Source organism: Phyllostomus hastatus, unplaced genomic scaffold (assembly GCF_019186645.2).
Source record: "Phyllostomus hastatus isolate PE091 unplaced genomic scaffold, TTU_PhHast_1.1 phas_contig_150, whole genome shotgun sequence".
In the NCBI taxonomy this organism is placed as follows: domain Eukaryota; kingdom Metazoa; phylum Chordata; class Mammalia; order Chiroptera; family Phyllostomidae; genus Phyllostomus; species Phyllostomus hastatus.
In genome coordinates, this window is record NW_025333611.1 from 26,920,106 (window position 1) to 26,945,081 (window position 24,976).

At 43.8% G+C, this 24,976-nt stretch overlaps 1 protein-coding gene across 13 annotated transcripts in view; it reads right to left on the reverse strand.

Annotated features, from left to right (window-relative positions):
• LOC123807960 (protocadherin gamma-C4) overlaps positions 1-24,976 on the reverse strand; it is a 151,569-nt gene that overhangs the window by 66,703 nt on the left and 59,890 nt on the right. The window contains exons 1-2 of one of the 13 annotated variants that reach the window (XM_045822226.1): positions 23,337-23,578; positions 21,121-21,260 (exon numbers count right to left, since the gene is read on the reverse strand). The exons of 6 other annotated variants lie outside the window; for them this stretch is intronic. In XM_045822226.1, coding sequence (XP_045678182.1) covers positions 21,121-21,260; positions 23,337-23,544 — 348 coding nt within the window. In that variant the 5' untranslated portion in view covers positions 23,545-23,578. Of the gene's footprint in view, positions 1-1,880; positions 4,431-6,303; positions 8,882-10,786; positions 13,383-15,696; positions 18,256-21,120; positions 23,611-24,976 lie in introns of those variants that run through there. 6 more of the 13 variants (XM_045822218.1, XM_045822053.1, XM_045822179.1 and 3 more) reach the window with 6 other exon arrangements.

The following is a 24,976-nucleotide window of genomic DNA, read 5'->3' on the forward strand; positions in this document are numbered from 1 at the left end:
GGGTTTCCCTCTGTGTTGGAGGCTGCGCAGGAAATCCTAGGCTAGAGGCTGAGGAATCCTGGGCATCAGCGCTTGCCCTGCACTGGCCGACAGCGGCGCCCAGAGTCCCCGTGTGGAACTGCAGGCTAGATTTTCTCTTTCAGGCAATCTTTTTCTTTGAATGTAAGATAACAGCTAAAATATTTGAATCCTATCCCCTCATGATTCCATTTTTACCACGAAGCACATTTTTCACATGACCAAAACTATATATTTTTATATTTTAAAACTTTATATAAATTTGAATAGATAAAAGTATTTTTTAAAGTCAAATAAGGCATGAAAGACTATAAAGTGAAAAGTAGGTCTCTATTCCATGGCCCACTGCTCCCCAGTTCTTCCATCCAGAGGTGATCATTGTTTTTTTTAAGAATTATTATCCACAAAGGGAAGTACTGAAGATAAGCAAAAAACTTTTTTTTGATCTTTGATCTTATATTTGGCTAGAATGTTAGAAAGTAGAATGTAACCATTGCCATATTGATTGCAATAATTCAAAGTGTCCTGTGTTGCTTTTAAGTAACTATATCAAAAAAACATTTGCTTAACATGTCAGAGTAGTTTTTAAAATACTGTATTTTGCAAAATAAAATAATTATTTGAGGTGGATGCATAATAATTTTGACTCTCATGGACAGAAATTTTAAGTGACAGTTCAATGATTGAAAAGTTAATAACTATGACCCTAAAGGATGTGTGTTCTGCAGAACTATCATTGAACAAACATTGAATAACATTAAAAAAGTAATGTTCTCACATTGGGACACTCTTTGCCTTTATGCCACCATATTAATTTAGAAGAATATTAGCAATAAATTAAAAGTAAGAGATCAAATCAATACATCACCATCCACAATAACCCAGATAGGTTCAGCAGTAATTCCACTGATAGTTTGATTAGAATTATTTTGTGTACTTCTCTGCTTATATTTTGATCAGATCTCCCACAGATATAATATCTCTTTCTTGACTTTAAGTTTATTTTGACTCAATTTCAGAGATTCAGGTGGATCTTTCTTCCACTACATTAAGGAGACACAGAAATACTCTTGGTACACATCCCTTGCTCTTGTTCTTGGGAACATGAACAAATCTATCTGTCTCCCTAATCAATATACATACATTTTCAGCCTCAGAGGTTGGAGAACCTAACAAAAAATACAAAGAGGGCATAATACAACATTTGCTTAATTTAACCTTATCTATGTCTCCCAGGAACCCAGTTGAGCACATAACAGTATGAAACTAGAATCACAGGCAAAAAGGATGCTGCAGTGTTACCAGGCATGATATCACTTGGAAAAATTTAAGCACACATTCTTATGGTTTCTTATAGACTATTTTTGAAAATTTTAAATCTCTAGGAAGTATATTCACCTGTAACTGTCATCACAAGGTACATTTGGAAAAGGTCCCTTCTCTTTAGGAAGAACAGCATTGAGTGGCTTTGTGTTGAGTCATGTTTCCAGTGATGCTTACGCATTTGTTTCTGACATTTACCTATTTTTACCAGACCTACCTTCAAAACCAGAGATAGGGTTTCAGCACGTGGCCAACAACAAAGCACACAAAACTATAAAATATAAGGCTCTGCAAAGCTAATTGTTACGATCTTAAGACAGAAGACCTTCATTGTCATTATGCACACATTTACCAGAGAGTAAATTATAGTGTTAATAACAGGCAAGCTCTACTCTGGAGCATTTTAGCAAGAAGCAAATTGAAACTAAGGAAAAGTGAAATAATGAAGATTAAAAATTCCCATCACCATGCTGCAAACCTAAAAGCAAATCCAATCATAATTTTTTAAGTGAAAGGAAAGGAGTAAAAATTGAACTCACTGGCATCAAAGGAGTATCTTCTATAGGAAACTTTGAATCATCTAACAAAGACAAAGGATCCTTTTTCTCACAGCTTTCCTGGCTGATGAGGGTGTCAGCATAGTTGGGCTGTGGGAAGATCAGGTGACTCTTCCCCGAGTCTGAAGTGAGGGAGACCTCATGGGAATAGGTCTGCAGGAAAGCCCGCACTCCGTCCACGCCCACAAAGTTTGAGGCAGGCACACCTGCCAAACCCCCTCCAGAAGCCTGGAGCAGATGTGACATGTGCCAGCGCCTCAGCCTGAGCGCCAGCAGCACGATGACAAAGGCGAGAAAGACGCAAGAGACAGCAGCCACTGCCACCACCAGGTAGAGTGTGAGGCTGGAGTCATCAGGGTTGGCAGAGGGCTCAAGACTGCTCAGATCAGCCAGGACTTCTGGGATGCTGTTGGCCAAAGCCACAGTGAATGTGACAGTTGCGGAGAGAGGAGGCTGGCCATGGTCCTGAACAGCCACCACTAGGCTCTGCTTGAGTGCATCTCTGTCCAGCAGGGTGCGCGCCGTGCGCACCTCGCCCGTGTGCAGCCCCACCACAAACAGCCCTGGCTCACTGGCCTTGAGCAGGCGGTAGGACAGCCAGGCATTCTGGCCTGAGTCTCTGTCCACTGCCACGACCTTGGTCACCAGGTAGCCAGGTTCTGCAGAGCGGGGTGCCAGCTCCACCCCAGTGGAACCATCAGTGGGAAGTGAGGGGTACAGAATCTCTGGCGTGTTGTCATTCTGGTCCAGCACAAATAGACTCAGTGACACGTTGCTGCTGAGTGGTGGGTCCCCACTATCAGTGGCAATCACCTGTATCTGTAGATCCCGAAACTGCTCATAGTCAAAAGACCGAAGTGCATACAGTACTCCTGTGTCAGAGTTGATGGAGACGTAGGAGGATAGAGGAGCCCCGTGGGTAGTGCCTTCAGCCAGGGAGTAAATAACCTGAGCGTTCTCTTTGCTGTCTGGGTCTAGTGCAGTCACTGAGAGGATGGAGGCTCCTCTGGGGTTGTTCTCTGGGACATAAGTAAAGTAGGACATGCGAGAGAAGGTGGGCGGGTTGTCATTGATATCTGCCACTTGCAGGGTGAGGTGAGTTTCTGTTGATAGGGGTGGACTTCCTCCATCTGTGGCTGTTACAGTGATGTCATAGGAGGACACCTGCTCCCTGTCCAGAGCCCTGTGTGTCACCAATCTATAGTAACTGTCAATGGACTTCTCTAGCTTAAATGGCAGATTCTCTGATATGGAACAGGTGACCTGTCCATTCTGCCCAGAGTCTAGATCATGCACGTTTAAAAGAGCTACCACAGTCCCCATAGGTGAATCTTCCTTCAGGGGACTAAACAGAGATGTGATGGTCACCTCTGGACTGTTGTCATTTACATCTTCTACTGTAATCAACACTTTTGCAGTGGCAAGATATGCTCCACCATCTTCTGCTTGTATTTCTATTTCATAGAAACCCGTTTCTTCATAGTCTAGATTTTCCGATATTTTTATTTCTCCAGTATTTTTGTTTAGTTGGAATTTCAACAACTGCGTGTCACGTAATTTTCGGAATGAATATGTCACTTCTCCATTGGCTCCTTCATCCCTGTCTGTGGCCGTGACTGTGAGCAGCTGTGTACCCACGGGCAAGTTCTCGGGAACAGTCACTCGGTATTCAGGTAAGGTGAAGACCGGTGCGTTGTCATTTGTATCGAAGACCGTGACACTGATGAGGACCGTGCCAGACCGGAGAGGGTCACCCCCGTCGGAGGCTGTGAGGACCAGGTGGTGTTGTGCCTCTTCCTCCCGGTCCAGGGCGCGCTCCAGCACCAGCTCCGGGTACTTGGCACCATTGGCACGGCTCTGAACTGCTAGGGAGAAGTGCCTATTGGGGCTGAGCTGGTAGCTCTGTAGGGAGTTCACGCCCACATCCGGATCCACAGCTTCCGGGAGAGGAAAACGCATTCCTGGGGCGACGTTTTCATTAATCTTTACGTCTAGAGTTTCCGCTTGGAATTTGGGGGCATTATCATTGATATCAGTCACTTCTACTTCTATCCCGAAAAGTTTCACCCTATCTTCCACGAGAAGGTTAAAATTCACCAGACACCGCGCGCTCTGCGCGCAGAGCTCCTCCCGGTCTATCCTGCCCGCGGTGACCAAGCTGCCGCTCCGCGGGTTCAGAGCGAAAAGCTGCGTCCTACCTCTGGAGACGATGCGGACTCCGCGCCCCGCCAGCTCCTGGGGCTCCAGCCCCAAGTCCTTGGAGATGTTGCCCACGAAGGAGCCTTTGTCCAGCTCCTCAGGCACTGAGTAGCGGATCTGCCGGGCATCAGCCTCCCATGGCACACCGAAGAAAAGGCAGAGCAGAACCAGCGCGCCGCGCTGGGAGCGATTCCTTTGAGCGGCCATTGTTGAGTGGTCACGGAATTCTGGCAGTGTCCTCACTGGACACGTTGTGCGTTTTGATCTCTTCCTTTTTCTTTCTCTGACTGCAGGGAGTCTCTGTAGCCTGAGCGCCTTAAATTCTGGAGTAAGTGTCCCTCCAACCGCGGAGCCGGCGTGTGGGAATGTGGAGCTTTGTGTAGCTAGAGAATCCAAACCGAGCGCTGGCTGCGATTCTCTCCTAGTAGGTGAACAGCGGCGCTCAGAGTCCTCAGAAGTTACTGCACCCACTGTGTATGTACGCCACAGAAAACAAAGGCAACTCACCTTTGATTTTATTTTACATTACTTCTTTGGTTGCTCGGCTAATATTATTAAATCAACTACTATTAGGACGTTTCTTACTGGGTGGGATAAAGTGAAATGAAAGTACTATAAAATATTAAATGAAAATAGTTGGTTAGATATATATTTCAACACTTATTTTTCCAACAGAAATATATTCACTTTAAGAGGTAATTATTTTATTTCCTATGAGCTTATAGATATATTCTGAAGTCTCACAATTTTATATGAGATTTAGATTTAAACGGTTCAATTATATTTAGACATTCATATAAAAACTATGAGATATACCCCAACAATTCACTTAGAATCTTTTTATTTTAGACTTAATTAATTAACTAATTAAATGTGTTTAGCGTTAAGACTGTATAAAGGATTTTCAAAATATTATTTTCTAAAGTACTTTTATTGAACTTCAATGTATCTTTTAAAATGTATTTTTAATTTTAGGCACATAATATTGAAAGTTGGTTTGATCTATTTAAATGAATCAAGCAGGTAATAATCTAAGAGGGACATGCTTGTGTTGTAATTGGAAGAGATACATGTTCATGAATTTCCAGTGCTACAATTTTCAAAAATGAAGTTAGAAATAGTGATGTGGGTTTTGAAGAAATAAGTGCTTACATCAAATGACCTGTTTTCATCACGGGCACTGATGCCAATTTAAATAACCTCTTCTCTTAGCATTTTGTCTGGAAGCCCAAAGTAAAGTGGTACACACATCTTCAGCCATATGTGCTCATCAGATCCAGCAGCAATTCTTACCTCAAACGTGAAGGGTTTAGAGGTTCACTCCTTTCACACAGAGAAAAGGTTGTTCAGAAGTATTTATGTACTATACCCCAAGTATGGAACTTTTCAAGGATTTTATCTTTTATCTTTTGTCTTCAGAGATTTTATATCAGACAATCCAAGACAGACACTGAATGTAAAGGCAAGAACATTCATTTGCTTTCTTGGAAATTCTTGATCTTACAATGTAGAGGAAAGAAGATTGGGAAAGAGTACAGATTGAGCTCCAATAAAAGATAAGTAAATAAAAGAAGAAAGCTACAAGGACCAAACATTGAAGAGAAAATTTCCTCTAAGGTAATTAGTATAACGTTTTGGGGACCATGGAAACCTCAGCAATGGAAACAAAATTTTGACTCCTCTCCCAAGAAAAATGTATACATCTATAACCTTGCAAAAATTTCAGGACTTCATGGATCTATTCATCAACCCCTCAAACATTTACAGTCTTAAAACTTATTAAAATAATGAAGAAAGATACATAAATGCACGTACAAGATTGTGTGCAATAAATGTGTCTTTCAAAGGAGCACGTGCTTTGCTATCCAATGAGTAACAATGTCATTAAACTTTAAAAACATAGAAGGATATAGAAAATTTATTTTAAATCTTAGAGGATTTACACTAATAGGTTATTATTTATTTATTTGGCAAGAAGCCAAGCCTCCATTTGCTAATTTGAACTTGACAAGATATCTCCAATTTAGTAACATTCTTTCTGAAACTTATGAATTAAGTAAATCTTGAAAAATATAACCAGCCAAAAGTGAACACTGAGACGACAAGATAGTAATTAGTTATGGATTTTCTAAAAATGATTCTAGATCTAAAAATGAACTATGAGAAACCAGTAGAATATTACAAAAGACATGACAAAGAAACTCACCGGTGTGAGGGTTTCAGGATGTGAAGTCAAATCTTTTTCACCCTGAAGTGAAATTAAGGCCCCAGGAGAATCACCACAAACTATGTCTTGAGTGGAATGCAAGGGCTCACTACATTGTAGGAAATTAAACTCTGACTTTCCAGCTTGGGCAACGCACAGATTGTAGGAATAGGGCAACGTTCCCTCGCTGTAGTTGGGAGGGACCACAGGTCCAGACTTGGAGCAGGAACCAGGCTGAAAGCAGCCCCAAGCAAATGGGCTGGAGGAGCGTCGAAGGTGCAGGGCAACCGCCAAAATCACCGCCAGGAGGAAGAGCACGGAGATCAAGGCCAAGGCCAGCACCAGATAAAACTGCAGCTCAGCCTGGGGGTCAGATGGCATGGGGAGGTCGCTAAGATCCGGAAGCGCCTCTTGTAGGCTGTCAGCAAAGACAAGCAGCAGCGTGGCAGTGGCCGAGAGAGGCGGTTGTCCCCCGTCACGCACAGCGACCAGCAGGCGCTGGCGGGCCGAATCTCTGTCGCCCAAAGCACGCGCTGTGCGCACCTCGCCCGTGCGCAGCCCCAGGCTGAACAGTCCAGGCTCGCTGGCCTGCAGCACGTGGTAGGATAGCCAGGCATTGTGTCCCGAGTCCGCGTCCACCGCCACCACCTTGGTGACCAGGTAGCCGGGCTGAGCGGCGCGCGGCACTGTGTCGAAGAGCGCAGAGCCGTCGGGCCCCAGCGCTGGGTAAAGCACCCTTGGCGGGTTGTCGTTGCGGTCGGTCACCAACACTCGAAGGCTGACATTGGTGCTGAGCACCGGCGAGCCCTGGTCGCGAGCCTGCAGCGTCAGCTGGAAGGCGCGCAGCTGCTCGTGGTCGAAGGCGCGCTGCGCGAACACCACGCCACTCTGCGGGTTCACTGACACATAGGACGACAGCGCCCGTGGCTCCAGGTCACTGGCCACGATGGAGTAGGAGATGTGGCCGTTGGGTCCCAGGTCGGGGTCGGAGGCGCTGACCTGTGCTATGGAGGCCCCAGGTGGGTTGTTTTCTGGCACGTGAACCAGGTAGGCGGACTGTTGGAAAACTGGAGGATTGTCGTTAACGTCGGAGATATGCAGAGTGATGGTGGTGCTGGAGGAGAGGGGCGTCTTTCCTCTGTCTGTGGCTGTGATGGTGACGTTGTATTCTGGAGTCCGCTCTCGGTCTAGAGCCCCATCGGTCACCAGCTTGTAGTAATTATTAGAAGAGGAGTAAATCTTGAAAGGAACATATCTTCCTATATTACATATGACTTCTCCATTTCCTCCATAATCGCGGTCCCTTGTCTTGAAGAGGGCCACAACCGTTCCTGGGAGGGAATTCTCCAAAATCTCATCAGAGAGAGAAGTGATGATTATCTCTGGGCTGTTGTCGTTTTCATCTAAGATTTCTATGATTACTTTGCACTGGGCAGAGAGACCACCTCCATCCTTTGCTTCCACTTCCATAGTATATCTTTCCATGTCCTCGAAATCCAATGACTGGTTATTCTTAATCATGCCTGTTTTCTCATCCAGTGAGAACATGTGCCTCGTTCGCTGATCAGTGCTCCTGAAGTAGTAATTTATTTCGGCATTGATCCCCTCGTCCTGATCAGTGGCTGTCACCTGCAATATGGAGGACCCAGGGGGCAGATTTTCACTTATACTGACTCTATATTCATCTTTGCTGAACACTGGGGGGTTGTCATTGGTGTCCCTGACAAGAATTTCTACTCGCACTGTGGCACTTCGCGGCGGGTCCCCTCCGTCCAAGGCAGTCAATACCAAGCGGTGAGCCTGCTGCTCTTCCCGGTCTAGGGGTTTCTCCAAGGACAACTCTGGGTATTTGCCACCGTCGGAATTAACTCTAACCATTAATGAGAAATAAGGGTTAGGATTTATCTGATAATCTTTAATGGAGTTCACGTTTATATCAGGGTCAATGGCAGGGTCAAGGGATATTCGTGCACCTGCGGATGCAGATTCAATAATTTCTAAATATATTTCTTTTTTATCAAATTGAGGAGCATGGTCATTAATATCCTCGACATCCACAATGATATGGAAAATATTTAAGGGATTTTCCACCACGGCTTCCAACTGCAACTCACATCTTCTTCTCTCTTTGCAAATCTGCTCACGGTCTATCCGGTCCTTCACCAGTAAGTCCCCGCTCTCCGCGTCTACACTGAAAAGCAGCTTCTCCGCGCTAACTCGCAGCTTCCGAGCGGATACATCCAGAACACTGAGCTCTAGATCTTTCGCGAGTTTCCCCACCACCGAGCCCTTGGCCAGCTCCTCGGGAATCGAGTAGCGGATCGGCTCGCAGAGCGCGCGGTGGAACAAAGGCAGCAGGAGGGGAAACAGTACCTGCAGCCGGCCAGCTCCACGTCTCTGCGCGCAGCTCCCTCCCATCTTGCGCTCCAGTTGCCGCTGAGTCTCAGTCTTTCCAGTTGGAGAAAGTGCTTACTATCGCACTGGAAGAGCGTTCAGCCCAGGACACGCGGAGCCCCCAGTCTTGGGGCTGGGATTCCGCTAGTGCTGGGCGAGTCTGCGCAGCCGGGAGCCCTAGGGTCAGCGGGTTTCCCTCTGTGTTGGAGGCTGCGCAGGAAATCCTAGGCTAGAGGCTGTGGAATCCTAGGCGTCAGCGCTTGCCCTGCACTGGCCGACAGCGGCGCCCAGAGTCCCCGTGTGGAACTGCAGTCTGACTTTTTAGTGTTGAATTCAATTTATATTCCACAATATATATTTCTCTCTTCAAAAATACATTTGTATAATAGCCCCGAATTTTATTTTCATAGGATGCCTATATGCTCCTAAAATTCACTATAAAAGGCTTCAAACTTATACAAAAGTAGGGATCATTATTACTGAATCTTTATATACCCAACACCCAAATGCAAAAATGATCAACACAAGACCATCTTGTTTAATATATGTTACCCTCATTATTTTGAAGCAAATCCAACGTATTTTAATTAGCTTTTCAAAAGATGAGATATTAAAGTGAGCAGGAATTTTATCTTCTATATAAGCTATGTTATATAATCTATGTTATATATAGCTATATATATAGCTATATAAGCTATGTTATATAATCTCTTACCAATGCAAAGCCCTACTTATCTTAAGAAAACTACAATTTACCGTTTTCCACACTGTGCCCAATTACCCATCCAGTGAGCCTTGTGATCTCTTTTTACAGGCAGTGACATTTTTATAGTAGAGAATAGTAGTTACCTACCATGATATAAAAGTGTTCATCAATACTTGTTATTAAGCTTTTTCAAATTATACACACTTTTAATATTTATGAATGCTGAGTACTAAAGATTATCCCCCAGGGCAGAAACTTTAACTGAAAGATGTCTTTACTGTATAGTTAAACAGTTAAACATGTGACCATGAATGATGATTTACTTTTTCTGTAGTAGCTCAGGAATAGAAAGTATTTGAAATAATTATACTGTCTATATGTCATAATGGATTCACATATTAGCCCTTATACTCAGCATGTTTAGAATAGCATTTTGAGTCAGCTTCAAAGCTTATTATGAAAGTCTTCTAGATCATTATGAAATTATCTAGAGTATCATTTATTACTTGAAATGACAGTATATATAAAATCAAATTAAACAATACATAATTCTTTCCTTGATAGCTAAAAGTCAGTAAAGTATTCTTAGAACCTCCCTAGCAATTCCTGAGGGTATTTTCCTAAATCATCTCCCATATCTAGATTTATTTCAAGCCTCAAAGGTTGATGAATTGAGCCATAGATAACATAGTTGGAGAATGATTTTTATTTTCCTTGTTTTGTCCACTCAGAGTGTTCAGTCTCAGAAATACCTCTTGAGTGGCATAAAGTATAGGAAATAAGAGTTTCAAGCTATCAATGATTTGACTTGCTAGCATTAGGAAATTAAACCTTGAGGGCATGAAAACAAGAGTGTTAAATTTTCACCATTAAAAGAATAAAACATGCTTTAATAAGGCTTGGAAATGGATGATGAAGCAGTAAACCTAGGCCATCAATTGTTTATCTGAGAATAATGCATTTGCCTTCTCATTGATTTACCCTTACAAAAATAGTATACTCTGTAGTAATCTTTTTCAAGTAAGAATTCCACAATGTGGCCATTGGAGATAACAATAAGTTTCAGGAAGGGAAAACCAGTCCTAAAATTAATAGTGACCCAGGATAACTAATCAAGGAACCCCATCCAAAAAGCTCATGTTAATGCTAGCTCATGAGCAGCCCCCAAAGGTTTCATTGGCCCAGTTAACTATTATGAGAAAATGAAAATTATGTCAGTGATGTAACTAATAAATGCCTTCTAGAGTTGTCAGAACAAAAATTGGGCCCAGTAAAAATTTAAATGTTGAGAAACATAAATATCAATGTATCCTCCCTTGAGAGTGCAAACACTTGCAGAGAAAACCAATTGTAATCAAAAGTAAAGAAAAAAATTGAACTCACTGGAACCAAAGGAGTGTCTTCTATAGGAAACCTGGAATCATCTGAAAGGCACAAAGGATCCTTTTTCTCACAGCTCTCCTGGCTGATGAGCGTGTCAGCATAGTTGGGCTGAGGGAAGATCAGGTGACTCTTCCGCGAGTCTGAAGTGAGGGAGACCTCATGGGAATAGGTCTGCAGGAAAGCCCGCACTCCGTCCACGCCCACAAAGTTTGAGGCAGGCACACCTGCCAAACCCCCTCCAGAAGCCTGGAGCAGATGTGACATGTGCCAGCGCCTCAGCCTGAGCGCCAGCAGCATGATAACAAAGGCGAGAAAGACGCAAGAGACAGCAGCCACTGCCACCACCAGGTAGAGTGTGAGGCTGGAGTCATCGGGGTTGGCAGAGGGCTCAAGACTGCTCAGATCAGCCAGGACTTCTGGGATGCTGTCAGCCATGGCCACAGTGAGTGTGACAGTTGCTGAGAGAGGAGGCTGTCCATGGTCCTGAACAGCCACCACCAGGCTCTGCTTGAATGAGTCTCTGTCCTGCAGGGCCCGAGCAGTGTGCACCTCACCTGTGTGCAGCCCCACCACAAAGAGCCCTGGTTCACTGGCCTTGAGCAGGCGGTAGGACAGCCAAGCATTCTGGCCTGAGTCTCTGTCCACTGCCACGACCTTGGTCACCAGGTAGCCAGGTTCTGCAGAGCGGGGTGCCAGCTCCACCCCAGTGGAACCATCAGTAGGGAGCGAGGGGTATAGAATCTCTGGAGCATTGTCATTCTGGTCCAGAACAAACAGGCTTAGAGACACATTGCTGCTGAGTGGTGGGTCCCCACTATCAGTGGCAATCACCTGCATCTGTAGATCCCGAAACTGCTCATAGTCGAAGGAGCAAAGCGCGTAAAGCACACCAGTGTCTGAGTTGATGGAGACATAGGAAGAGAGAGGTTCCCCTTGGATGGTGTCTTCAGCCAAGGAATAAATAACTCGGGCATTCTCATTGCTGTCAGGGTCATGGGCTGTCACAGAGAAGATGGAGGTGCCTCTAAGGTTGTTCTCAGGGAGACAGACTGAGTAGGAGGTTTGAGAGAAGGAAGGTGAATTGTCATTGATGTCGACCACATGCACAGTGATGTGAATTTCTGTGGACAGAGGTGGTGTTCCTCTGTCTGTTGCAGTCACTGTGATGTTATATTCAGAGGTTTTTTCTCGATCAAGAAGTTGGGATGTCAACAATTTGTAGTAGTCTTCCATTGACTTTTCTAGCTGAAAAGGTAGGATCTCCTGGATGGAACAAACAACTTGACCATTCTTCCCAGAGTCTCGGTCATGAGCATTGAAAAGAACGATTACAGTTCCTTGAGGAGCATCCTCCCTGACTGGACTAAACAGAGACGTAACGATCACTTCTGGTCTATTGTCATTTACATCTTCCACCGAAATGAGCACTTTTGTCCATGCCTTCAACCCCCCACCATCTTCAGCTTGTATTTCCATTTCATAAAATGCACAATCCTCATAATCTAGAGTCTTTGCTGTTGATATTTCCCCAGTGTTTTCGTTAAGCTGGAATAACGGGGATTGTTTTTCACTAATTTTCCAGAATTTATATGCCACTTCTCCATTGGCTCCCTCATCCAGGTCACTAGCTCTTACAGTAAGCAGTAGGGTGCCAGGGGGCACGTTCTCTGGGACTGTCACTCTGTAAATCGGTTGAGCAAACACTGGGGCATTGTCATTCACATCCAACACTATCACTTTGATGTGCGCTGTGCTGGAGCGACGAGGTTCCCCTCCATCTGAGGCGATGAGCACCAGGTGGTGAGCAGCCTCTTCCTCTCGGTCCAGGGCATGCTCTAGCACCAGCCCTGGGTTCATAGTTCCGTCCTCCCCAGTTTTCACGTCCAGGGAGAAGTGGTGATTGGGGCTGAGCTGGTAGCTCTGCAGGGAATTCAAGCCCACATCTGGGTCAACAGCCTCTGGGAGTGGATAACGTGTGCCAGGCACAGTGATTTCATTAATTTTTATTTCCAGATTTTCGGCCTGGAATTTTGGAGCATTGTCGTTCACATCAGTGACTTCTATTTCTATTCCATAAAGTTGCACTCTGTCTTCAACCAGGACTTTAAAGTTAAACACACATCGTGCGCTCTGGGCACAGAGCTCCTCCCTGTCTATCCTGCCCGCGGTGACCAAGACGCCACCTCGCGGGTTCAGAGCAAAAAGCTGCGTCCTACCTCTGGAGACGATGCGGACTCCGCGCTCCGCCAGCTCCCAGGGCTCCAGTCCTAAGTCCTTGGAGATGTTGCCCACAATATAGCCTTTTACTGTCTCTTCAGGCACGGAGTAGTGGATCTGACTGGCCCGGATCTCCCACAATCTCCCCAGGAAAAGGCACAGCAGGACCAGTCCTCTGTGGTTCCGGCTATTTATTGGAGCCGCCATTGTTGCTTCACTCCGGATTTTTTCAGACTGCTTCCTGTGTATGCTAACTCCGTAGGTTCTTTTTTCCTCCTGCAAATTGTGGTGATGTCTTTCTTCAGGAGAAACCCGGAGTGCTCGGATTAAGACTCTTAGTTTTGTTGCAGTCCCAGAGTCGTTCTGAGGGATCCACCAGGCTTTGTGTAGTTGCAAATTATAATATCCGGATGCAGCCGTTTGAGCTTTTCTTAGAGTTGGTGAACAGCGACGCTCAGAGTCCTAAGCCATTACTACACTCGCTGAGATACGCAATTCAGTATTTATCAGAGATGACTGAAAGACAACACTACTCTCGTCTAATTATGATTTTTAGATTTCTGTTTCTTATATTCATATTTCAAAAGAAATCATCTTTGTGGATATCTTAGATGAAAGTGAAGTGGAATGGAATTTCTATTAAATATATTATTAAATTGCTATTTTTCTTAATATCAAATTAACTTACTCTAGTTCTGGGTAAAATTGGCTATTTTTAATTTTAGACATGCATGTATTGTACATAACTTATACTGAATGAATATATATGGATAGATTTTTCATTTTCAAGTTATTTTATAAAGTGAATTATTTTGATAGTAAAATTTCCTGAGTACGGTTTCCTTAAATTTTTATTTACAAAAATAACTTAAATTAGGCAATAGTGATAGACTTTCTCACCTAACATTGCTAAATTTAAAAAGCATTGGTTTTTAAATTATACATATTTGCAATTGTAAAATTTATGCTACTTCATTTTTAAAAAGTGTTCTATATGAATACCCAGTGCATTTGGAACATTCAGATAAACATACACTGAAAAGCAGGTTTTCATTTCAATCCTTTCATCAAGAAATCACACAGTTTTAAAGTAGTCTTAAACTTCTTATTCTCAGAGTTACTGAAACTTATGTAATAATTTGGGGAAAAGAACACAAGACAGCCCTGGCTGGTGTAGCTCAGTGGATTGAGCACAGGCTGTGAACCAAAATGTCACCGGTGTGATTCCCAGTCAGGGCACATGCCTGGGTTGTGGGCCAGGTCTTTAGTGGGGGCCATGTGAGAGGCAACCACACATTGATATTTCTCTCCCTCTCATTCTCCCTCCTTTCCCCTCTCTCTAAATATAAATAAATAAAAATAAAATCTTTTTAAAAATTTTAAAAAAGAACACAAGATATAGACAAATTATTACCTCTAGCAAGTAAAAAAATAAGTGCCATTATAAGACATTTCTTTCAGCAGTTTGTAAAGACACCATTTACTAAGGCAGTTCCTAGGGGAAACCAAGCAAAAGACTGGTACTCATTGAATGGTAAATTTGTGTATGCATGAAATTGGAACTTTTTGCCTTTAAAATGGAAAATTTAGCATCCTCCTTGCCTTCTAGAGATACAATGATGATGAGAAAAGTTCTAGTCACTGATGTTTAAAGCTCTGAATAATAAGACAGATCTAGTGCCTTTCCCCCTTTATCTTTTTTAAAAATATATAGGTCTGGGATGAGAGTACGTGATAGAAGCAACAGCATTTCCTTTTCTTTTATCAAGTTTCTCCTTCTGATAACTATGAAGAGGAAGAGGAAGATTTTACATTCAAGAAAACTTGAAGGAACTTAGATACTGATTTGGATTTTTCTAATGAGTTCATTGAGTCTCATTCTCACACACACACACACACACACAACACATGCAGGTTATTTTTCTTACAATTTTAAAGCATTCAAAGACTCATAAATAGGTAGATATAAAGAATTAGACATGATGAATTAACATTAAAAAGGGGACAGAAACAGTACCAGTGAAATCAGTGAAGAAAAATACCTGGTAGTATTTTCTTTACTCAAGGATGGTTTAAATGATTGCCTACTTTAATGCTTACTTATAATAAAATTTTTAACATGTTAAATAAGGAATAAGAAAACTAGTGAGTACTTTTCAATGGCTCTGAAAAAGAAGTAAGAAATTAGTAAAAAATTGCCCTGGCTGGATGCTCAGCTGATTGGAGCCTCATCCATACATCAAAAGGTTGCAGGTTCCATCCCTGGTCAGTGCACATCGCATACCTATGTTGCTTCCATCCACCCTCACCCTCACCCCCGTCTCAGCACATAGGAGAGAGGCAACCAATTGTGTTTCTCTCACATTGGTGTTTCTCTCTCTCTCTTCCCTCCCTCTCTCTCACTTTCTCTACAATCAAGAAACAAATCCTCAGGTGAGGATTAAAAAAATTTTGGTACAATACTTTTGCTATGAAAGAAGACCACACTCTCACTATTTTGTAAATCCAAACTTTGGTAAGGTAACTCTATTTTGCCGAACATAACTTCCTTCAATTCACCACTTCCCTCAAAGCATGGAAGTACAGCTTTCTGTCAGGCTAAGACAACTCACTAGAATTGGGAGTATGTTTTCATATAGATGTGAACAATTGGGTAGATGATGAAAAGGACTAGACACTTAAACAAAACTCACCGTTAGTGTTTCAGGATGGGAAGTCGACTCATTGGAATTACAAAGTGGAAATAAGGCCCCAGATGAATCACCACAAAGTATATCTTGTCCTGAGCTCAACTGTTCCTTACATTTTAGAAAATTAAACTCTGTCTTTCCAGCTTGGGCAACACACAGATTGTAGGAATAAGGTAAAGTCCCTTCACTGTAGATGGGGGGAACAACAGGTCCAGTCTCAGTACAGAGACCCGGCTTAAAGCAACTCCAGGTGGTGGAGCTAGAGGAGCGTCGAAGGCGCAGGGCAACCGCCAGAATCACCGCCAGGAGGAAGAGCACCGAGATCAAGGCCAAGGCCAACACCAGATAAAACTGCAGCTCAGCCTGGGGGTCAGAGGGTGTGAGGCGATCACTGAGGTCTGGCAGTACCTCTTGAGGACTGTCGGCGAAGACCAGGAGCAGCGTGGCAGTGGCCGAGAGAGGCGGCTGTCCCCCGTCTCGCACAGCGACCAGCAGGCGCTGACGCACCGCGTCCCTTTCACCCAAAGCCCGCGCTGTGCGCACCTCCCCCGTGCGCAGCCCCAGGCTGAACAGTCCAGGCTCGCTGGCCTGCAGCACGTGGTAGGATAGCCAGGCATTGTGTCCCGAGTCCGCGTCCACCGCCACCACCTTGGTGACCAGGTACCCGGGCTGAGCGGCGCGCGGCACTGTGTCGAAGAGTGCAGAGCCATCGGGCCCCAGCGCTGGGTAAAGCACTCTTGGCGGGTTGTCGTTGCGGTCGGTCACCAACACGCGCAGGCTGACATTGGCGCTGAGCGCGGGCGAGCCCTGGTCGCGAGCCTGCAGCGTCAACTGAAAGGTGCGCAGCTGCTCGTGGTCGAAGGCGCGCTGCGCGAACACCACGCCGCTCTGCGGGTTCACGGACACGTAGGACGACAGCGCCTGTGTCTCCAGGTCGCTGGCCACGATGGAGTAGGAGACGTGGCCGTTGGGTCCCAGGTCGGGGTCGGAGGCGCTGACCTGAGCAATGGAGGCCCCAGGTGTGTTGTTTTCTGGCACGTGAACCAGGTAGGCGGACTGTTGGAAAACCGGGGCGTTGTCATTGACATCTCCAATGTGTACTGTGATGGTGGTGCTGGAGGAGAGGGGTGGCTTGCCCTTGTCGGTGGCTGTGATGGTGACGTTGTATTGAGGGATCTGCTCCCGGTCGAGGGCTCTGGCTGTTACCAATTTATATGAACTTTTGGACAAAGAGATTATCTGAAAAGGGACTTCATCCTCTAATCTACAATTAACCTCCCCATTTTCCCCAGAATCTTGGTCATGTATTTTGATCAATGCAATTAACATTCCCGGCACTGCATTTTCCAAAATCATTTCTACCAGAGAATGGAATGTAATTTCTGGAATGTTGTCATTTTCATCTTGAATGTTAATTTCAACTGTACATTGTGCAGCTAATCCTCCACCATCCCTTCCTTCCACTACTATAGAATATTCTTTGATTTCTTCAAAATCCAGTGTCCTCAAAGTGGTAATTTCCCCACTCTTTGAATTCAGACGGAAAACTTGCCCAGTCCTGTAGAAGGAATAAGTTATTTCTGAGTTGGCACCCTCGTCCAGGTCCGTAGCTGACACTTGCAGCACAGAGGTGCCTGGGGGCACGTTTTCTGGTAGACTGACTCTGTATATGTCCTGGCTGAATACAGGAGGGTTATCATTGGCATCAGTGACCTGGATCCTGAGCTCTGTAGTGCCGCTTAGGGGTGGATCTCCGCCGTCCAAAGCAGTAAGAACTAAACGATGATAACTCTGTTGTTCCCGGTCTAAGGGTTTCTCCAATTTCAGTTCTGGGTATTTACTACCATCTTGTTTCTCCTTATTTATCAATGAGAAACTAGGGCTGAGAGAGAGTTTATAATTCTGCAAAGAGTTTAGGCCAATGTCTCCATCTTCCGCTACTTCTAATATAAATCTTGTGCCTGGCAGTGTGGACTCGCTAATTTGCAACTCAAAGGAACTTTGCAAGAATTTGGGGGTATGGTCATTAATATCTTCGATCTCCACGCTCACGTGGTAAAAGTTCAACGGATTTTCAGCAACCGCCTCAAATTCCAGAGCACAAACTGGCTTCTTCCCGCACATCTGCTCCCGGTCCAGCCTGCTGCTCACAAGTAACTCCCCGCGCTCTGCGCTCACAGTGAAGTAAGGCTTCTCAGAACCGACGCGCAGTTTTCGAGTCGGTAACTCACGGACACTGAGTCCCAGGTCCTTGGCGAGGTTCCCCACCACCGAGCCCTCGGGCATTTCCTCGGGAATCGTGTAACGGATCGGCTCCGACAGCACCGGGCACAACAAAGACAGCAGCAGCCAGGGAAAGAGCACCGGCCGCCGCTCAGCCCAGCCCCTGAGCCCAGCGCCGCTCCCCATCCCTCTAGCTCCCCTCGGCTTGCTCACCGGCCCGAAGACGCCGATGACCAGTAATCTCCGGGTTGCAGATGTCCGGAGCTCCGAACAGGCTTTACCTCCTGCGTGGGGGTCAGGGTTCTTCTTTTCCAGAGGAGGAAGCGGTGGAAAGGCAGGCTCTAGCGAGTCTGAGATGAGGAAAGTGAGCTGCGGCTGCGCGAGGCGGACGCCCTCCAAGCTCTGCACTCGGGCCAACAGCGGCGCCCGGAGCCCGCGGTAGGAAACTGCAGCCTCTGCCTCTTCAGTCTAACCAGCTACAGGCATTTCGAATACAATCCTGTGCTTGACTGAACAAGCCCTGTTCAGTTATTATATCTATATCTTACATTATAAGGTCTTCTCTCAGGTACCTTTACTGTAGTTTTCAAATTATTAGACATATCATGTTGGGTTTTTATACAAACCTACATATATAGTGTGGAGCAAAAGTAGGCTTACAGTTTTTTCTATGGAAAATATGCAATACTTAATAAATAGTAATACAAGAACAAACTTGCTCACAACTGTAAACCTACTTTTCCTCACCTTGTATTGGTGCATTCATTTCACCATTCTACAAACCTACAGTGAACTCTCTATTTTTTTAGAGAGAGGAGAAGGGAAGGAGAAAGAGGGAGAGAAACATCAACGTGTGGTTGCTTCTCACGCGCCCCCATTGGGGCCATGGCCTGCAACCCAGGCATGTGCCCTGACTGGGAAGCAAACCAGTGATCCTTTGGTCTGCAGCCCAAGCTCAATCCACTGAGCTACACAAGCCAGGCACCCCCAGCCAGGCCCCTATATTGAACTCTTGCCTTGCACTAAGTTCTGCCCTTATTCATGGCAATATAACAATGGGTAAGACACAGATATTGCCCTCAATCAGTAGAGTTTAGCATCTACTGATCTCACAAATTCATATCTTTATTAGCTATGACATGTGAAATAAATTACGACTTTCTTTTACTGATCCCTATGTTTTGCCCCAACATTTCTACATAATTAATGCTATTTCATATCACATTGATGTTAACATAACATCAGTACTGTTAAAATTACTGGTAAAGTTATGTGACTTTGTGCCAGTCCTCAAACATCTCCTCCTTTTGTTAATATCAGTACTATCTTTATTAAAATAATTTCTTTTTACTCTTCTGACTCCTCAGGAAGTATTTGTTCAGTAAAAACCATCCTTATGATATAGCCAAGGCATGGCTATACCCTCTTCTTCATATCTCAAAATTACTTGGCTTATGTCATACCCAACGTGTAAGTTCACTCTTAAAAGTTACTGGGGAAGTGTTTGTCCATTCTTCAATATAAAGTCACAAAGGGATATTCCAATAGGCTGCATTACTTTCTTATTTATGTACCTATGTTATACTGAAGTAATGACTTTGGAATTGGAGGAATTGAGCTCATGATAAGTATATTTAAATAAATTTACTGAATATAGAGATATTTTGTTCTAATTACTTTACTTTTATTTTACTTTTATAATTTTATTTTTTCAAAATTAGTGAATGTTTTGACTAAGGATAAGAATTTTATTTTTTATCAAGGCAACTTTCCACATACTTTTTAAAATTGCAGAGTATCAATAATATAGCTGTCGCCTTAAATGACTGTGCACCCAAACATTACAGAAAATGGAAAGTTACAGAAACATTACAGAAAATTAGAAACTCCCATCAACTGTATATGCAAAATAGGAGGAAACACTGCACCATCCTTGGGAAATGCCTTTTTTATTACTAACAAATGAATTATTTCCTACTTTCACCTGATGGTGAAAATCAGGGATTGGCATTCATTAAAATGCTATAACAAGGGCCTTGGATGGTGCAGGTCAGTGGATTGAGTGCTGGCCTGTGAACCACAGGGTAGAGGGTTCAATCCCGTCAGGGCACATGCCTGGGTTGCAGGCCAGGGCCCCAGTTGGGGTCATGTGAGAGGCAACCACACATTGATGTTTCTCTCCCTCTCTTTCTCTCTCCCTTCCCCTCTCTCTAAAGATAAATAAAATCTTTAAAAATGCTATAACAAGGAATACAGAAGACATATACAGAGTTCAGACAGAATAACATTTAATTGAATTGATTAGCTTGTTTAGAATTTGTGTACATGCAATTTCTGTTCTTTGATCTGACATTCTCAAACTCTCTTACCACAGAACATAGCACGTTTCACGTGGCTGCGCCATCAAAACAACTCATTGGAATTCTACTGAAACATGGTCTTCTGTATTTTACAAAAGTCTCTTTCAACAGTTTAAAATACATTTTACTTCAAATCCGATTTTGTTGGTTTGTTTTTGGGGAAAGAGCAATGGCTCTTTCAGACTTTAGATTCCATGTCTCTATTTGTATGAGGCTGGGTGACCACTGACACACAAACTCAACGTTTAGAGACCAGTCAAACATACCACCAGGATCCACCATTGAAAATATGTTTACATTTGGGAATATAAGAAGCATTAAAGTTTCAAAGGGCACTAATGCATACACAGTGTTCAGAAAAGCAGTTTAAAATGAAGGAATCTTTCAGAGCTTAGTTTTAGGTTCAAACCTTGAACACAATGCTAAAAATTCTGATGTATTTTATTTCTATTAAACTTATCCAAGGATTTAGGAATCTCAAAAATTTCCCCTCAGCTCTAATTTAGGAACATACATATTCCTATATATAAAACAAACTTACCTTCTGTGGTTGGGCAACTCCTTCTTAAGTGAAGGAATGATAAGTCATAATTACAGTAAAATACAGAAGCCTTTAAAAGGTTGGGAGTTCACATTTAAACAGTTGTGTCCAATCTTTTGGGAAGCAAATTAAGCAAACTATGACAATTAGAGCTCAATTTTATAATACCACTACTAAAATAACCCCTAAAATTTTGTGGTATAACTTAAAATATTTTAAACTTTCTTCACAATATGTTTCAAAACACATAAATTTATTTTTTAAAATTCATCAGAAATAAATGTAAAGAAAAACTGAACTCACCTGTACAGAGGCAGCCTCATCCTTACCTTCATGAAAATCTATGGATGTTAATAAAGAATTATTTTTCTCACAGCTCTCTTGGCTTATGAGTGTGTCGGCATAATTGGGCTGTGGGAATATCAGATGACTCTTCCCTGAGTCTGCAGTGAGAGAGACCTCATGTGAATAGGTCTGCAGGAACGTCTGTACTCCTTCCACACCCACAAAACTTGAGGCTGGCAGGCCCACTAACCCTCTGCCTGAAGGCTGAAGGAGACTAGACTTGTGCCATCTCCATAGTCTGAGCACCAGCAGCACAACCACAAATGCAAGGAAGACACAGGAGACAATGGCCACAGCCACTACCAGGTACAACGTGAGGTCTGAATCATCAGAGTTGGTGGGGTTCTTGATGTTGCCCAGGTCAGCTAAGACATCTGGGATGCTGTCTGCCACGGCTACAGTGAGTGTGACAGTGGCTGAGAGAGGAGGCTGGCCATGGTCCTGGACTGCTATCACCAGGCTCTGCTTGAGCGCATCTCTGTCCAGCAGGGCCCTTGCAGTGCGCACCTCACCTGTGTGCAGCCCCACCACAAAGAGCCCTGGCTCGCTGGCTTTGAGCAGGCGATAGGACAGCCAGGCATTCTGGCCTGAGTCTCTGTCCACAGCCACCACCTTGGTCACCAGGTAGCCAGGTTCTGCAGAGCGGGGTGCCAGCTCCACACCCGTGGAACCATCGGTGGGGATCGAGGGATACAGAATTTCAGGCATGTTGTCATTCTGGTCCAGAATGAACAGACTCAGTGACACATTGGCACTGAGTGGAGGGTCTCCATGGTCCCTGGCAATCACCAGTAGCTGTAAGTCTCTGATCTGCTCATAGTCGAAGGAACACAGTGCATACAGCACACCAGTGTCAGAGTTGATGGAGATGTAAGAGGAGAGAGGTGCCCCCATGGTAGTGTCCTCCATCAGGGCATAAGTGATCTGGGCATAGTGGCCACTGTCAGGATCGTGGGCAGTCACAGAGAAGATGGAAGCTCCTCTAGGGTTGTTCTCCGGGATATAGGCTGAGTAGGAGGCATGAGAGAAAGTGGGTGGATTGTCATTGGTGTCTGCCACTTGCAGAATGATATGAGTTTCAGTAGATAAAGGTGGGGTTCCTAAGTCTGAGGCCATCACTGTGATATTGTACATGGAGATCTTTTCTCGGTCCAAATATTTCCATGTCACTAATTTATAATAGTTATCTATTGACTTTTCTAATTGAAAAGGCAAATTGTCATGTATGTAACAGACAACTTGCCCATTCTTCCCAGAGTCTCGGTCATGCACATTTAAGAAGGCAATTACTGTTCCAGGAAGAGTATTTTCCAAGACTGGGCTAAATAAAGATGTAACAGTCACTTCAGGTCTATTGTCATTTATATCTTCCACTGAAATGAGCACCTTGGTCTTCCCCATAAGAGCCCCCACATCTTCAGCATGTATTTCCATTTCATAAAACACGCATTCTTCATAATCTAGACTCTTTGCTGTTGATATTTCTCCAGTGTTTTCATTAAGCTGGAATAATGGAGATTGTTTTTCACTAATTTTCCAGAATTTATATGCCACTTCTCCATTGGCTCCCTCATCCAGGTCACTAGCTCTTACAGTAAGCAGTAGGGTGCCAGGGGGCACGTTCTCTGGGACTGTCACTCTGTAAATCGGTTGAGCAAACACTGGGGCATTGTCATTCACATCCAACACTATCACTTTGATGTGCGCTGTGCTGGAGCGACGAGGTTCCCCTCCATCTGAGGCGATGAGCACCAAGTTGTGAACAGCCTCTTTCTCACGGTCCAGGGCATGCTCTAGCACCAACTCAGGGTTTATAGTCCCATCCTCCCCAGTTTGCACGTCCAGGGAGAAGTGGTGATTGGGGCTGAGCTGGTAGCTCTGCAGGGAATTCAAGCCCACATCTGGGTCAACAGCCTCTGGGAGTGGATAGTGTGTGCCAGGCACAGCGATTTCGTTAATTTTTATTTCTAGATTTTCGGCCTGGAATTTAGGGTTATTATCATTGATATCAGTGATTTCTATTTCTATCCCAAAAAGTTTTCCTCTATCCTCAACCAGGATGTTGATATTTACAAGACACCGAGTGCTCTGAGCACAGAGCTCCTCCCGGTCTATCCTGCCCGCGGTGACCAAGCTGCCACCTCGCTGGTTCAGAGCAAAAAGCTGCGTCCTACCTCTGGAGACGATGCGGACTCCGTGCTTTGCCAGTTCTTGTGACTCCAGCCCCAGGTCCTTGGAGATGTTTCCCACAAAGGATCCTTTGTCGCTCTCTTCTGGCACAGAATAGTGAAGCTGTCCCCTCCCCATCTCCCACAGCGTGCCCAGGAGCGCGCACAGCAAGACCAGCTCACCGCGTCCTCCGTAATTGTTTGGAGCGGCCATTGCTCTTTCATTATGGAATCCACTCAGAATCTTCATTGAGCAGATGTGTCTTGTTTATCTTTATGCTGCAGCTATGGAGACCACCCAATGGAAGGCTGGAATGTCCCAAATTAGGATGGAGTTTGGAGCTCGCTGCAGCCCTGCAGGTGATTTGTGGGATCTGCAGGGTTTTGTGAGGTGGGAACCCTCAATATCCGGATGGCATTTGGTTACATTTATCTCCAAGCTAGGTGAACAGCGGCGCTTAGAGCCCTAAACAGTTACTGCACCGACTTAAATTTGTAATACTTTTTGCTAGATTACAGAGAAAAAAATACGACTCGCTTTTTTACAGTTTGCTTTGTATTTATGTGATTTGCCCCTGAGTTCATACTTTAAAAGTAAGTGCCAAGAAGTATGGGATGGATGAAGTAGAGTTAAAGTTTTACAAAGTATTATAAAATGATTAGATATATGGGTTAGCATTACATTAAATTACTCACATTTCTGGAAGACATTTACTCTTTTAAAAACATATTATCAAATTTTATTTATTATGCTCTAAGCTTTATTGTAAATGTCTTCATATAAGTAAAAACTCCAGTCTTCACTGGCAGGTAATTCACTCTTAGACTAAAATAGATGAATTAAAGATGATTGATTCAGAAGTTGTTTTATTTGGTTTGAACTAATTAATCATTATAGTAAGATATCTATAGTTTTTTTGCTTTTTAATTTTCATTTAAAATGTCACATTGGTAATATTTCAAATTAATATTATAAAATCTCAACAGGTTAAGTTATTGTACTTTCTAGTTTTATCAGAGATTGTATGGTTTTCCTGTTTTATTATTTATACTTTTTCTATTTCAAGACACTTGAAAGGTATTTAAAATGAAGTCTCCAATCCATTCTTCCACCAGTGAGAGACTTAATTAAATTCTTAAGGGAGACATATGTCTAAAGTTACTTGTACCTTTATGAGTACTTTGATCAAAAGGACCAGAAAAAAATGAGGACCACATAATTATCACCAAGGAGTCAGAAAGTGCCAAACATAGGAACAACTATAAAGGACACATGGACAAAACCAAGGGGTGGTGTGGAATCAGGGGAGGGAGGTGGGGATGGCTGGGGTGGAGGGAAGGAGCTGGGAAAAGGCAGAAAACTGTACTTGAACAACAATAAAATAAAGTAAATTTAAAAAGTGCTGATACAAACAAACGTGTCTTCAGAAGTATGTAAAGGGGAAGCTAAGGGAAATCTAGCAAAAGGCTGAAAAGATGTATTATCATGTGTATATACTTGTTTACACATCAGATTAGCCATTTTGTGTAGAATTTGAGGAATTCAAATCTTTTTCTCCTAGAGATAATATAATAACTAGAAGACATCTAGCTATATTAGTTTAAGGTTGCAAAAGAAAAAAAACACAGTTCAAAACACTTTTTTG